The following is a 14882-nucleotide window of genomic DNA, read 5'->3' as shown; positions in this document are numbered from 1 at the left end:
TTTAAGGGTACAATCATACAGTTCTCTATCCTTACAATTATGGTAGGCATACGATTACTGGTTTTAAGGTTTACAGTAGTTTGGAAAAGTCACGGTATAAAGTTTCTGCAGTAGATGTACACTGAAAAAAAGTGTTGCATGCAAAACTGTTGCAAACAATTTATTTGTGTTGAATTTAAACAAACAAATTAAATTGAGCAATGTTCAACTTAATTTGTTTGCTTAAATTCAACCCAAATAAACTGTTTACAAACACTTAATGTAAAAAAATTGAGTAAATCCAAGGAATCATCTTTGAATATTTTTTTTCAGTGTACATCTTTAGGTTTTTTACATGTGAAAAACTATTTTAGACATTTTATTTATCTCCGGCAGCAATGGACATCAAAAGCTAGTGGTCATCCCACGATTCAGCAAACATGAGAAAAGCCTAATGCCTATGCGCTAACATTAAAGCATGCTATGGACCTATGAACAGTGCAGTGGCTTACTTCATAACCAAAAAAAAAAAGAAACGTATCCAAAGATGCCTTTTCAAGTTGTAAATAGTGATGCAACGATTAACAGATTTCACTATTAACCACACTTTAATTCATCACAGTTAATTAACCATGAACGCTTAACACCCCATTTCTGCACAGAACAAAACTGCAGCAACATAAAGTTATGCCAACGGTGCGCTAGGCTTGGGTCGGTATAAGATTCGAATAACCTATGATAACCTTGGATAAAAATATCAAGGTATTGTGATTACGTCTCTAAAATATATTCTTTTTAAATGTCTGGGTAAAAGAAAACAAAAGCTTTTTCCCCTTTGAACACAAAATATTTTATTTTTAGAGACATTAATGATATTTTGCAGCAGTAAAGATGTCAGGCTAAATAATGAAAATGAATCATTGACTTCTGCTGTCTTCAGTAGATTCAAAAACACAGATTTCTCTACCATTTAAAATGGCATCTTTGGATCACTTTTCTGCTACAGATACTGTTGTCCTACCAAAAGTAATAAAAAAAAAATCTTACACGTACCTTAGGAACGGTATAGCAGAAAAATTTGGCTATTAACTAAAGGCTGTTCACAAATTTCTGTCATTTCTTTTCAGTGTAAAATTTCTGTCATTTCTTTTCAGTGTAAAACTTCTGTCATTTCTTTTCAGTGTAAAATTTCTGTCATTTCTTTTCAGTGTAAAACTTCTGTCATTTCTTTTCAGTGTAAAATTTATGTCATTTCTTCTGTGTAAAATTTGTCATTTCTTTTCAGTGTAAAATTATTACTTGCTTAAATGTCAAATACTTCAGCCCAAAGAGAAATGGACTATTGTTTGTTTTTTAATATTATTATTTAGTTACTGAGCAGCAATAAATAATACTTTATAACATAAGGAGTTTTCATGTGATTTTCTATAATGGTAGGGTTTTGAAATTAATAAACGCTGAATCGTGATAACCGTGAAACCGTGATTATTCCTCAGACTATAATCGTACAACCAAAATCTATAACTGTTGCATGCCTAGTTGTAAAACAAAACTGTGTTTTTGAAACTGATGAAGAAAACAGAAGTCAATGATTAACTTTATTTTGTAACAGTAAACATGTCAGGCTAAATTATTATTAAATGTTTTTTAAAAATAAAATACATTGTGTTCAATACAAATGAGCGTTGTTTTTTTACCCAAACATTTAAATAGACCATATTTTAGAAAAGTAATTAAAATAAAATAGCGTATCGCAATGTGCGCATCCGCAATAGTCACATCGCATGACCTACAATATTGAATCTGTAATATTTTTGACCAGAATTTGAACAACACATTTGAAAGCACTTATGATTTGTGGAGTTTACCAAAACATTTATTATTTGTGTGTGATTATCATTTAATTCAGTTTAAAAGTATTCAGACTTAAGAAATTACATTTTTAACTTCCAGGAAAATTAATTGCATGGATGGATGGATGGATGGATGGATGGATAGACAGAAGGACAGACAGAAGGACAGACAGAAGGACAGACAGAAGGACAGACAGAAGGACAGACAGACAGATAGATAGATAGATAGATAGATAGATAGATAGATAGATAGATAGATAGATAGATAGATAGATAGATACACATATACACACACACATATACACACACTATATGGTGTTATTTTACATTTGGTTATAAAATTTGTGCATCTAAATATTGCTGGAGTTCCAGAAAATCATACAGCACTGTATATTTTATTTATTACTATATTTATGATTGGTTTATTTATTATTTTTTATGTCAATGTACTCCCTTAAAAAATTATTCCAAGGTTTCAAAAAATGATGAATTCTTTACAAATGGACATTCATTTCATCTGGTGAAAAGATACATTCAACATCGCAATATTTATTGTAGAAAAATAAAATTTCGCAATGTCAGTTTATTTTAATATCATGCAGCTAGTTATCATACCATCAGACTACTGGCTATGATGCTTAAACCTTTAACAGGGATCATAATCACCTCGTTGACCTTTTATCCATGGGTTATCATTATTATTTTAATTGCTTATTACCATTTATTAGAATATGAGTTGTGTCAGTGTATCACTCAATCCAAGATGTGGGCCCAAAAATATATTTTTAAGGAGTGCACCTTAAAGGGTTAAACCACTACACCACAACATAAACAGCTTTTTGATACAATCTAAATAAGACACGATTTCCCAGAATTGCTTTAGAAACAGTGAATGTGTTCTAAGGGAAAACCCAAGTAACTTTTCTTCACAAAGCCCCTTCAGATGGGGTATTCCACCCTTGGAGATTTCTGACAAGCCCCCTTAGTCAACACAGAGCAGGCATCATTCAAGAAAACCGCCATAAACAATGAGGAATGTGACTTTGGCTGAGGGCGCTTAAAAACGGGAACCGTTGCTGTTCATGCCAGTAATGAACTTCTGACCTTGAGGTCATTGAGGCCATGGGAAGTCACTCACCTGGCCTGATTATAACCCTCTTACAGCTTGTTACAGGAGGAAAACGCCCCCATCGTGTCTGACCAGTGCTTCTTCATATCATAAAATGACTCACATTTAGCCTTTAAAATGCCCGCGATGAGGCACAATGAGATAATTGCTCTGATCTAAACCACACTAGAACAAGAATGAGTAAAAACATGAACTCAGTATTATACAGAAACATTAGTCTATGGATCACTCTTGGGAATTCACAAATTCAATAAGGAGAAAGGTTTTTAGATATAATTAACTACAATAAAGGTTTAAATTAAACAGGGGTGACCAAACTTATTCTTCTAAGGGGCCAAAAGCTAAACTTGATAGAGGGCTGTGAGCTGAAGTTAACACCAAATAATATTACATTAAATTTGCCATGGGGAATTTTCTCATTTCTTTGCTATTATTTAAAAATAACTAGAAAACGTTGCTTTAACAGATTTTAATTAATGATTCAGAATTATTTTTTACAATTTCATACTAAACGTATAGTAAAAACAAACAATTCAATTTATAACACAATGGAGTTCAATGCTGAATACAGTCGTCAAGCTGCTCCTGCCTTTGCCTTAAATTGCTCGCCGATGTCTTGTGCATTTTAAAAGTCTGATTTATTTACATCATTTAAATGAAACAATTCATTTTAGTTGGCTTTTTTTGTAGCTCTTCAACCATAAAGGTTATGGTACACTCAAAATGTCAATCTCTGTCAAAAGCATTCGCCCCAACCAACTTCCCATCATTCTCCTACTCATTTCAGATGGGATGGCAGGCCAAACCAAAAGGTTACCAAGGACCAACATTAGCCCACGGGCCCTACTTTGGACATCGCTGAAATAAATCATGTTTCAAAAAAACATTTTAGACAGAATACATTTTAAAAAGCTTTTAAAAACACAAGTTTGAGCTTTCTAAAAATGTACAAATTGCCACAGATTAACTTTTTGTGAACATAAGCAATGTAATGGGATTAATAATAAAAACCAAAAACTTAAAAAATATAATATACTAGGGTTGCACGGTTTACCAGTACTATTGTAGTATCGTGATACTATGGCTCCAAAATAATGGTCACTGTAGTTTGTAAACGGTAGTATCGTCATTAAAGGTCCATCTACAATATATAATGTTGCATGTGGAAAAGTCACATGCTTGTGTAACAATAGACCATTTCATTTGAATAGTCTGTGCTGTGAAGGCCTTTAAGGTTGCAAACGGTGTAGAATTCACACATTTTATGGTAGCCTATTGCACGTTTTCTGACGCTTCAGATTAAATCTGAATTGGTTCATTTATGCGGTTGTAAATTTGATTTGATAGCTACAACAACTGTGACAATCTTTAAAAAAAAGAGAAACTCAAAGTTACAATTTTTAATTACTTATGTGATAAGACTGGAAAAAAAAACTACAGATACTGGAAACATTAAAACTGAATTTGACCACTTCATAAAGCCTAATTTGATTGGAAAAATGTTAATTTTATTATTAACGCAAATTTAATTTGGTATAATTTGCATCTTTAATTTAATGTATTTTTGTTAGTCAGTTATCTACAATATAAACAAAAAGAATGAATAAATTTCAGGTGACGTGGCGTGCAAATTCTATTTTCAATAATAAGGAAATCATTAATTCAATTCAAGCAGGCCTATTATAACATTTAAAATATTTCGGTCAATTTTTTTTATTTCATGGATTTGAGTTATGAATTACAGTATCACAATACTTCAGCTAGTATAGTATATTAACATGAATAAATGGTATTGCCACAACCCTATAATATACTATTAGTAGCATTGTTGTTATGCTCTTATAGTGCAAAGTCGAGTTGCAGTTTAACTAGTTGGAAATTAAGTTTTTAAATGGACTTACTTGTTCTGAAACAGGTTGCGTAGTATTCATTAACCATTTCAGAATGATTCGGCTTAATGGCTAATTAATAAAAGGTTATTTTTAATATATTTGGTAAATGGGTTTTCACTCAATTTAGAAATCATTCAAACCAATTTGTGGACGGTTTCAACCAAACAACATGGCACTAAGAGCAATGACAATACAAGCAGACCAAAACTAAAAGTTATTTATAATTATAAACTACAGAAATCTGTTAATATCAAGACGATTTACTTCATTGACGTTTCCAAGTGCATTTCAAACTCCCTGATATCTCCATTAAGTTCTTCCATTCGCATGAGGACACTAAAACGCTCGTCTACACTTTAAACAATGATTTTACACTGTTCACAAAGACAAAGTGGACATTTCTGGAGTATATGTCACGAACAATGACTTCCCACATCTACATCAAATGTCCATTCGCTTTCCACTTGGTTTAATAGTGCAGTGGACAGTACACTACGGTCACTAGTAGTCACTAACGTTACTAAGGTTAGAGCTGTCAACACAGGCACAAACATCTGCTCAACCATAACGCCACTTTACACGCACATGTATACAAATCTGACGTTTACAAACACACTAAACACATATATATATAGATGTACCAACATCACACAGAAGATAAACTAATCAAAGTACTCTTAACGCCTTCGTCACGACTTAAATTTGCAAACAGCCAGATTTGCGGAAAGTAACATTATAAGTTACACACACCTGTAGTTCCGATTTCCATTCATGAGGTCTCTGTCCGGTTCCGTCCCCGGCTCGCAGTTGATGAACTTCAGAAACTCTGACTGTCCCTCCGGCCGCACAAACCGGTTCCGTTAACCCACCGCGAGCGATTCCTCTCGGGTTACTGGCTATTAGTCCACTTTCCCTGAGGCTCGTGTGTCACCGGAGGAAATGTTCAGGTCCCCGGTATTTGGCTCGAACTATCCGGTTGGGATTTCGGGTTCGGTTGACAGATTGACGTGACGGCCAGCTAGCCAGCTAGCTAAAACGGTAACGCTAAGTTCCTCTCAGTCAGCCCAAATTCAGTCCCGAGTCTCTGTTTCTGTGACGGCGACGCCTCCAGAAACACCTCTTTGGAAAGACTGGGGCGGTTTGTAGAGGTGTTATGACGCTTTAGCAAGTAAAAGCCCACTTGTGTCGCCTCCGCTCTTCGACAGAGCTAACTTGCTACTGCTAGTGGCCAGGCTAACCAGCTAAGCTACATTCCCATCTGAGAGGAAACAAAAAATCCAGTCTTCTCTTCGCTTACAGTCCCCGGGCTGCCATAAATTCCGTTTTCGGCTCTAGTGGCTTTTTAAAAGCGCGTATCCCCGTGGTTTTCCGCTAGTAGTGACATGAAGTAAGTTGGGAGCAGAACTCTCTCTGCCTGCTTTCTCGGACACTCAGAGCTTCTGCGAGACTCGCTGCAGCTAAATATGGAGCGTCTGATCCTCCGCGCGCGCGACCCCGCCAGAGCCACGCGGTGATTGGCTGAGGAGAGAAGCGCGAGCCCGCGAGGGACGTAACGTGGTTTTGAGGCAGAGCGTCCATCATCATCATCATCATTATCGTCATCATTTTAATGGGTAAAAATTATATTCACAAATGTACGGAAGAGATTATGGTTATTACCTGAAAAGTTCAGCATATCCAACAAAATAAGAGAGATACATTCTGCAAAATCTTTAAATGTTTATCCTACAATTTCCCAAATTGCTAATTATTTTGATATCTCTAATTTGTGTACTTTCTGCAATATACATGAAGAAACTTTATTACACTTATTCTATAATTGCACTCACGTTAAACTTGTTTGGAATAACATTATGTTTTATTTATCGTCCTTATTTAAATATGATTTAAATTTGTCTATAAATTATATATTTCTGTATTTCTCTGATCATGATCATGCTCTTGATCTTATTGTTAATATTTTTGTTACACTGTAATTTTTAATACACAAAATAAGTTCCTAAAGGCAATAACTAGATTTAATAATTTTCTGATATTATTAAATTGTTATTATTGCTGAAATTTCGTTCAATATTCAATCTCTTCAGCTTATTAATAATAATAAGAATAATACGTTTCTTAAAGCTAATGATTATCTTTTTTTATTAATGATTGATGCTTTGTAAAGTTTTTTTTTCTTCTCTTTCCTTTTTCTTTTTTTGTTATTGTAGTTTCTCTTCACTGCAGTGGTGTTATTTTTCTTGTAATCAAAAAAGTACCAAAAATATGGACAAAAGTGGAGATGGAGAAAATAAAAGTTCCTTAAAAAGTTAAATATATATATATATATATATATATATATATATATATATATATATATATATATATATATATATATATATATATATATATATATATATATATATATATATATATATACAGTTGAAGTCAGAATTATTAGCCCACCTGTTTATTTTTTCCCCCAATTTCTGTTTAATGGAGAGAAGTTTTGTTCAACACATTTCTAATCATAATAGTTTTAATAACTCATCTCTAATAACTGATTTATTTTATCTTTGTCATGATGACAGTAAATAATATTAGACTAGATATTCTTCAAGACACTTCTATACAGCTTAAAGTGACATTTAAAGGCTTAACTAGGTTAATTAGGTTAACTAGGCAGGTTAGGGGAATTAGGCAGGTTATTGTATAATGATGGTTTGTTCTCTAGACAATCGAAAAAATTTTGCTTAAAGGGGCTAATAATATCGACCTTAAAATGGTTCATTAAAAATTAAAAACTGCTTTTATTCTAGCCGAAATAAAACAAATAAGACTTTCTCCAGAAGAAAAAATATTATCAGACATACTGTGAAAATTTCCTTGCTCTGTTAAACATCATTTGGGAAATATTTGAAAAAAATAAATAAATAAATAAAAGCGGGGCTAATAATTCTGACTTTAACTGTGTGTGTGAATGAGTATGTATGGATGTGATGGAGAACATGCAAACTCCACACAGAAATGCCAACTGACCCAGCCGAGACTGGAACCAGCAACCTTCTTGCTATGAGGTGGCAGTGCTAACCATTGAGCCACCATGTTGCCCACTTCTATATTATGTATCATATATTATAGTGTAAAAACGAGCTTTTCCCCACACTGAATATCCCTGTTCTCTTCTATTTAGGAAATGTCATAGTCTGAAAGTAAAATAAGCTGAAAATACATGTTTGATTCTTAATGTTAGTTAGTTGATAATGTTTCAACTCAATTCTCAATTTAAAGATATACAAGCTGTTTTAAGTCAGCTTAATGCCTTTTAAATTAAAATTACTTAAGGTTAATTTGATTCACTTTAATAAGGCAACAGTAATTTCTAACTGAATAGCATGTGGCCAGGAAAATAAGAGCAAAAACCGCATAAATGTCACATTGGTAAACTGAATTTTCAACATTATAAAGCAGACAGAGATCAAGATGTGAGGATTGAAATCTTTTTTTTTATTAATTAATTTTCTTTTCGGCTTATACCCTTTATTAATCTGGGGTGATCGGATTGATTCACTATCTTTTTTATTATTGTCTATTATTAAAAAAAAGAGATTTAAATCCCTGATCTTGATCTTAATCTCTGCTCTGTCGACTTGTGATGTTGAAAATTCAACTCTGCAGTTCAACAACGTGACTTTAATTGATATTTTATCAGTTTAAAGCTGCATCCCAAAGGTGCTTTATTGGATTGAGCTCTGGTGACTGTGGAGGCCTTTTGAGTACAGTGAACTCATTGTCATGTTCAAGAAACCAGTCTGAGATGATTCACACTTTATGACATGGCGTGTTATCCTGCTGGAAGTAGCCATCAGAAGATGTGTACACTGTGGTCATAAAGGGATGGACATGGTCGGCAACAATACTCAGGTAGGCTGTGGTGTTGACACGATGCTCAATTGGTACTAATGGACCCAAAGTGTGTCAAGAAAATATCCCCCACACCATTACACCACCACCAGCCTGAACTGTTGATACAAGCCAGGATGGACCCATGCTTTCATGTTGTTGATGCCAAATTCTGACCATACCATCTGAACCAACCTCAGAAATCGAGACTCATCAGACCAGGCAACGTTTCTCCAATCTTATATCATCCAGTTTTGGTGAGCCTGTGTGAATTGTAGCCTCAGTTTCCTGTTCTTAGCTGACAGGAGTGGCACCCGGTGTGGTCTTCTGCTGCTGTAGCCCATCTGCCTCAAGGTTGGGCATGTTCTAAGATGCTCTTCTGCAGACCTCGGTTGTAACGAGTGCTTATTTGAGTTACTGTTGCCTTTCTATCAGCTGGAACCAGTCTGGCCATTCTCCAAATTTGCGTTAACGAGCAGTTGAACAGGTGTACCTGATAAAGTGACCGGTGAGTGAATATATGATATAATATAGAATTAGATCTGTAAAATAACCACATGTACTGGTAGTTTATTACCATGTTTTTTACTATAATTTACAACAATTTATCCCTTCAAACTATTAAAAATGTCAATAAAAGTCACTTTATCAAATTTTTCAACATCAAAAGTTGTTGGATTAAAGATCAAGCTCCCATAATGCAATTCAAAAGCAGAAAAACATGAATTTATGAAATGATTTTTTCAGTGCAAGACGCCTCTGAAACAGAACTCACAACACAACACTCTTTAATAAAAAACAAATTTTATTTCTTTAAAAAATAATCATCCCGAACAAAGTTCTCTCACTATTACATACAGAGCCAAAATGACTTGCTTTTTGTGTGTTCATTCATTGGATCTACTGGGAAGTGCTATGATACGGCCTGTTCTTTATCAGTGGCTTAATATTGCTTAAACATTGAGGTCGGGTGAAGTTCACTCTCCAATTCTGCCATCTTGCACCTCTATTTAATTGTTTTTAGGTGCTTGTGGCTTTCAGGAGTCAAGTATACTGCATCAGAATATTAGTCTAGGATCAATATCATACACTAGGGGTCAATAAAAATCACCTCGTTGGGTTGGTAAAAGCTACTATATAAAGGCATGTCTTTGTATACATTTCATAAACATGAGTTTAAACATGTTTAAAACCAAAACAGTCAACCGTTGTTTACATCTTAATATTTCCTCTGATTTCAGGCAGGTTTTTCCATCAGTGCCGCCTTGTGGAAATTCTTTGACACTTATTATAACAGTAAAAGCTTTCTTAAAGGGACAGTTCACCCCAAAATGAAAATTCCGTCATCATTTACTCATCCTTGTTCTGTTGATCAAACTCTTTAAAAATGTATTAGCTACTTTGCTTTAAAAACAGTAAACCAATTAGCTTAAAAGCAACAAGTTGACTTCACTTAACAAAAAGTGATTAAACCCATTGTAACTTGTAACAGTTAAGTTGACAACTACATTTTTATAATCATGTACACAGTTCATTGACTTAATAATCTTAAGGCAACCGGTTTGACTAAGTAAAATGAACTAATAAACTTTAAAAACAAAAGGTTTACTCACGTTTTAGAGAAAAGTCAACTAATCACTTTTAGTCAACAAATTTACTCACTTTTTAAGTCAACTTAATGCTTTGAAGTTTACTCACTTTTAGTCAACAAATTTACTCACTTTTTAAAGTCAACTAGTCGCTTTTAAAGAAATGAGTTTACCCACTTTTGAAAGAAAAATCAACTAATTACTTTAAAATTAATAAATGTACTCACTTTTTAAAGAAAAGTTAACTAATTGCTTTAAAAGAAACAACTTAGACTAATTTTAAAGTTAACTCAATGAATCGCTTTTATAAAAAATAGATTTACTCACTTTCTTAAAGAAAATTTAGCTAATCGCTTTAAAAGGAACAAGTTTACTCACTTTAAGTAGTCAACTAATCTCTTTAAAAGCATTGAATTTACTCACGTTCTAAAGTAAACTAATCCCTTTAAAAGAAACATGCTTACGCAACTTTTTAGTCAACTAATTGCTTTAAAACAATGAATTTACTCACTTTCTAAAAGAAAAGTCACCCAACTGCTTTGAAAGAAACAAGTTTACTTTAAGTAGTCAGCTAATCTCTTTAAAACCAATTAATTTGCTCACTTTTTAAAGTCAACTAATCACTTTAAAAGCAACAAATTGACTCACCTTCTAAAGTCAATTAATCGCATAAAAAAAATTAAGTTTAATTTGTAAGGAAATTCAACTAATCGCTTAAAAAAAAAACAATAAATTCTCACTTTCTAAAAGAAAAGTCAACTAATCGCTTTAAAAGAAACAAGTTCACTCACTTTTAGTCAACTAATCTCTTTAAAAGCAATTAATTGACTCACTTTTAAAGGACAGTCAACTAATCACTTTAAAAACAATGAATTTACTCGCTTTCTAAAAGAAAAGTCAACTAATCACTTTAAAAGCAACAAATTGACTCACCTTCTAAAGTCAATTAATCGCATAAAAAAAATTAAGTTTAATTTGTAAGGAAATTCAACTAATCGCTTAAAAAAAAAACAATAAATTCTCACTTTTTAAAAGAAAAGTCAACTAATTGCTTTAAAAGAAACAAGTTCACTCACTTTTAGTCAACTAATCTCTTTAAAAGCAATTAATTGACTCACTTTTAAAGGACAGTCAACTAATCACTTTAAAAACAATGAATTTACTCGCTTTCTAAAAGAAAAGTCAACTAATCGCTTTAAAAGAAACAAGTTCACTCACTTTTAGTCAACTAATCTCTTTAAAAGCAATTAATTGACTCACTTTTAAAGGACAGTCAACTAATCACTTTAAAAACAATGAATTTACTCGCTTTCTAAAAGAAAAGTCAACTAATCGCTTTAAAAGAAACGAGTCTAAACAAATTTTAAAGGAAACTCAATGAATCGCTTTAAAAGTAACAAATTTACTCACTTTTTAAAAGTCAACTAATCGCTTTGAAACAAATAAGTTTAAACTAATTTTTTAAAGTAAACTCAACTAATCGCTTTAAAAGAAACAAGTCAACTCACTTAATTAGTCAACTAATCTCTTTAAAAGCAATTAATTGACTCACTTTTTTAAACAAAGTAAACAAATCACTTTAAAAACAGTTAATTCACCCACTTTCTAAATGTAAAGTCAACTAATCGCTTAAAAAAAACAGATTTACTAACTTGAAGCAAAGTCTAACCACTTTAAAAACAACAAGTTTATCTACTTTAAGTCAGATAATCGCTTTTTACAGTGTAAGGAGATATTCAGAAGAATGTTGGGGGAAAAAAAACAGCAACTGAATTCCATAGTATTTTTCTTCCTACTATGGTTGTCAATAGCTGTTTTTTACAACACTCTTGCGAATATCTTGTTTTATGTTCAGCAGATGAAAGAAATAGTTGAGAACCATTTAAGTGTGTGAGTAAATTGTAAAGAACATTTTCACTTTTTAGGTGAACTGTCCCTTAAAATGGAAAGTTCAGCCAATAATGAAAATTCTGTTGTGGTTTATCCACCCAATAAACTGTGGGGAAAAAAGTCAGCATTCAAATCAGCAATAACATTCATCAGAATGGAAAAAAATGAGTCAATTTTCATTTTTGGCCACACTATTCCTGCACAAATGGTGAGTAAGTATGGCATCAAATATTAGTGCGGGCTCAGTCTTACCATGTTACTAAGAGACTCCAGTTACAACACTAACTCAGTTTATAACATGCATTTCATACATCCACCTTATGACATGATGACATGACATAATGATCCTCTGACCTGCGGAAAAAAGGCCTTTTCATGCTCATCAGGCGAGGGTTAAAGGTGCAATGACACTGGCGAGTGTTAAATGTGCTTGTTGGGAAGGGAATGTGGCAGTGTTACTGACACTATGTGAGTGTGTGTGACCCAACAGCCAGTACTGGGTCACTATATACAACAAGGTTTCCTGCATCGTTCACTGTATTGGTGCTAATGCATCGAAGTCGTTCCTTGCATGGTAAATGTGCTGTGAGGTTTTCTCTGCTCTTGGTGACCTTGTATTGCTTCAGTGTCAGGTCAGTGGAAGAAACGCTTTTTAAAAAGAATAGTTCACCCAGAAATGACACATACATCAACAGCATACAATAATGTAATTGTAAAAAAAATTATTAAAACAAAACAAAAGATGTGTAGATGTGTGTGTATATATATATATATATATATATATATATATATATATATATATATATATATATATATATATATATATATATATATATATATATATATATATATATATATTAGGGATGTCCAGATCTGATCACGCGGTTTCAGACTCGATCGGAATTGGACGTTACCTCCCGATCAGGACTTGCATATATATTATGCGGTAGCACAGAGTTAGACTTCTTTCTTGACTTCACACAGAAACAGCAACGCTATTGGTTAAATGCCGGCAAATTAGAACACAGAAGCAGCTTGAAGCGGAAAGCGCGAGTATGTCTGCGGTCTGGAGGTATTATAAAGTTTATGACGACAACATTGCCATAGCAGACTATGAGATATGTTAAATTAGGATTGCCTGCAGGTTATTTTTAGCTGAGGCGCTGTTTGTTTTTGTATTAGAATATTTTTATACATTTACTGTTGCACTAAAGTCCAAAAGTGAAGAATTGATGTTATTTATTACTTGATTGTTCAAGCTAACTCACAGAAGTGCTCTTTTTGTTAACCGAGATGTTGAATGTTAGAATAAGGTGAATTAAAAAAAGAATAAGAAACATCCAGGATCTGTTACTTCACTCTTTTTTAATGTATTATAGAAATATCGGATCGGGTTTCGGTATCGATCGATACTCAAAATCAAATGGCTTGGACTCGAGGGCAAAACAAAAACTGATTGGGACATCCCTAATATATATATATCTATATATATATATCTATATATATATATATATATATATATATATATATATATATATATATATATATATATATATATATATATATATATATATATATATATATATATCTATCTATCTATCTATCTATCTATATATATATATATATATATATATATATATATATACACATACAGATATATATATATATATATAGACACACAAACCTTTTAAATCAATATCAAATTGATATGACTGAAGTTTAAGGGATATTATTATGTGTGCTGGAGTTGATTTAATGGTTTTCAGTGGTGAAAAGAATTCCACCAACCTAAAGTATGTAACTCTGAACAGTGTTGTTTTTCTATATCCCTTATACAGTTGCTTTATTTTTTTGTGTATATTGGGTACATATTTGTATTATGTTAATTTAACTCCAGAAAGCTATATAAACTCAGAAAAACATGGTAAAATTAACTCTGCGAGAGTTAATTCAACACTCGTCTTTTTGCTAAAAGCACCTAAAGCATGCAACACTGAACAGTTTTGTTTTTTTATATCGATTTTAGAGTTGTTTTAACACCTTTACCTCTACCTTCAGCGTTATATTTTTAATTATTTGTATAATGTTAATTAAACTCCAGAAATCTATGTAAACTCAGAAGTGTTGAAATCAACTTCATGAGAGTTAATTCAACCCTTGTCCTTTTGCTGTGTAACAATATTAATAAACAAAAAAATACAGCCTCATTCCTTGTTTTATTTTTATTGTAGATTTTTATATCATTAATTATCAGTAAACTGTAAAAAAAACTGATTACGCTGAATCAAATTAACCTTATGAGTCCTTTGAATTTATATAATGTTAAACTGATTAAAAGAGCTAGCATAACTTATACAATTAAGTTAGAACGTGATTAACTTAGTTTATTAAGTTACAATGAACTAAAAACATATGCTGTCAGGATAATTGATCATATCATTTTTTACAGCGTATAACAGTATAATATACATACAGTAAAAATCAATTAGTTGACTTAACTCAAAAAAGGGAGTAAACCCTAATTAAGTTAACTTTACCGTTCCAAGTTACAATGGGTTTACTCACTTTTTTGTGTAAAGTCAACTAGGAGCTTTTTACTGTGTGTGTGCCCATTTATGGGTAATTCCAAGTCTTCTGAATTAATAGATTCAGATGAGGAACATAACAA

At 32.5% G+C, this 14882-nt stretch overlaps 1 protein-coding gene across 1 annotated transcript in view; it reads right to left on the bottom strand.

Annotated features, from left to right (window-relative positions):
* Positions 1-6270, bottom strand: part of LOC130243438 (protein argonaute-3) — a 101857-nt gene extending 95587 nt beyond the window's left edge. Inside the window, 1 exon segment of the mRNA XM_056475614.1 lies at positions 5604-6270. Coding sequence (XP_056331589.1) covers positions 5604-5622 — 19 coding nt within the window. The 5' untranslated portion in view covers positions 5623-6270.
* Between the last annotated feature and the right edge of the window lie 8612 nt (positions 6271-14882).

Source organism: Danio aesculapii, chromosome 16 (genome assembly GCF_903798145.1).
Source record: "Danio aesculapii chromosome 16, fDanAes4.1, whole genome shotgun sequence".
Taxonomy (NCBI): domain Eukaryota; kingdom Metazoa; phylum Chordata; class Actinopteri; order Cypriniformes; family Danionidae; genus Danio; species Danio aesculapii.
This window is presented reverse-complemented; position numbering and strand designations above follow the sequence as displayed.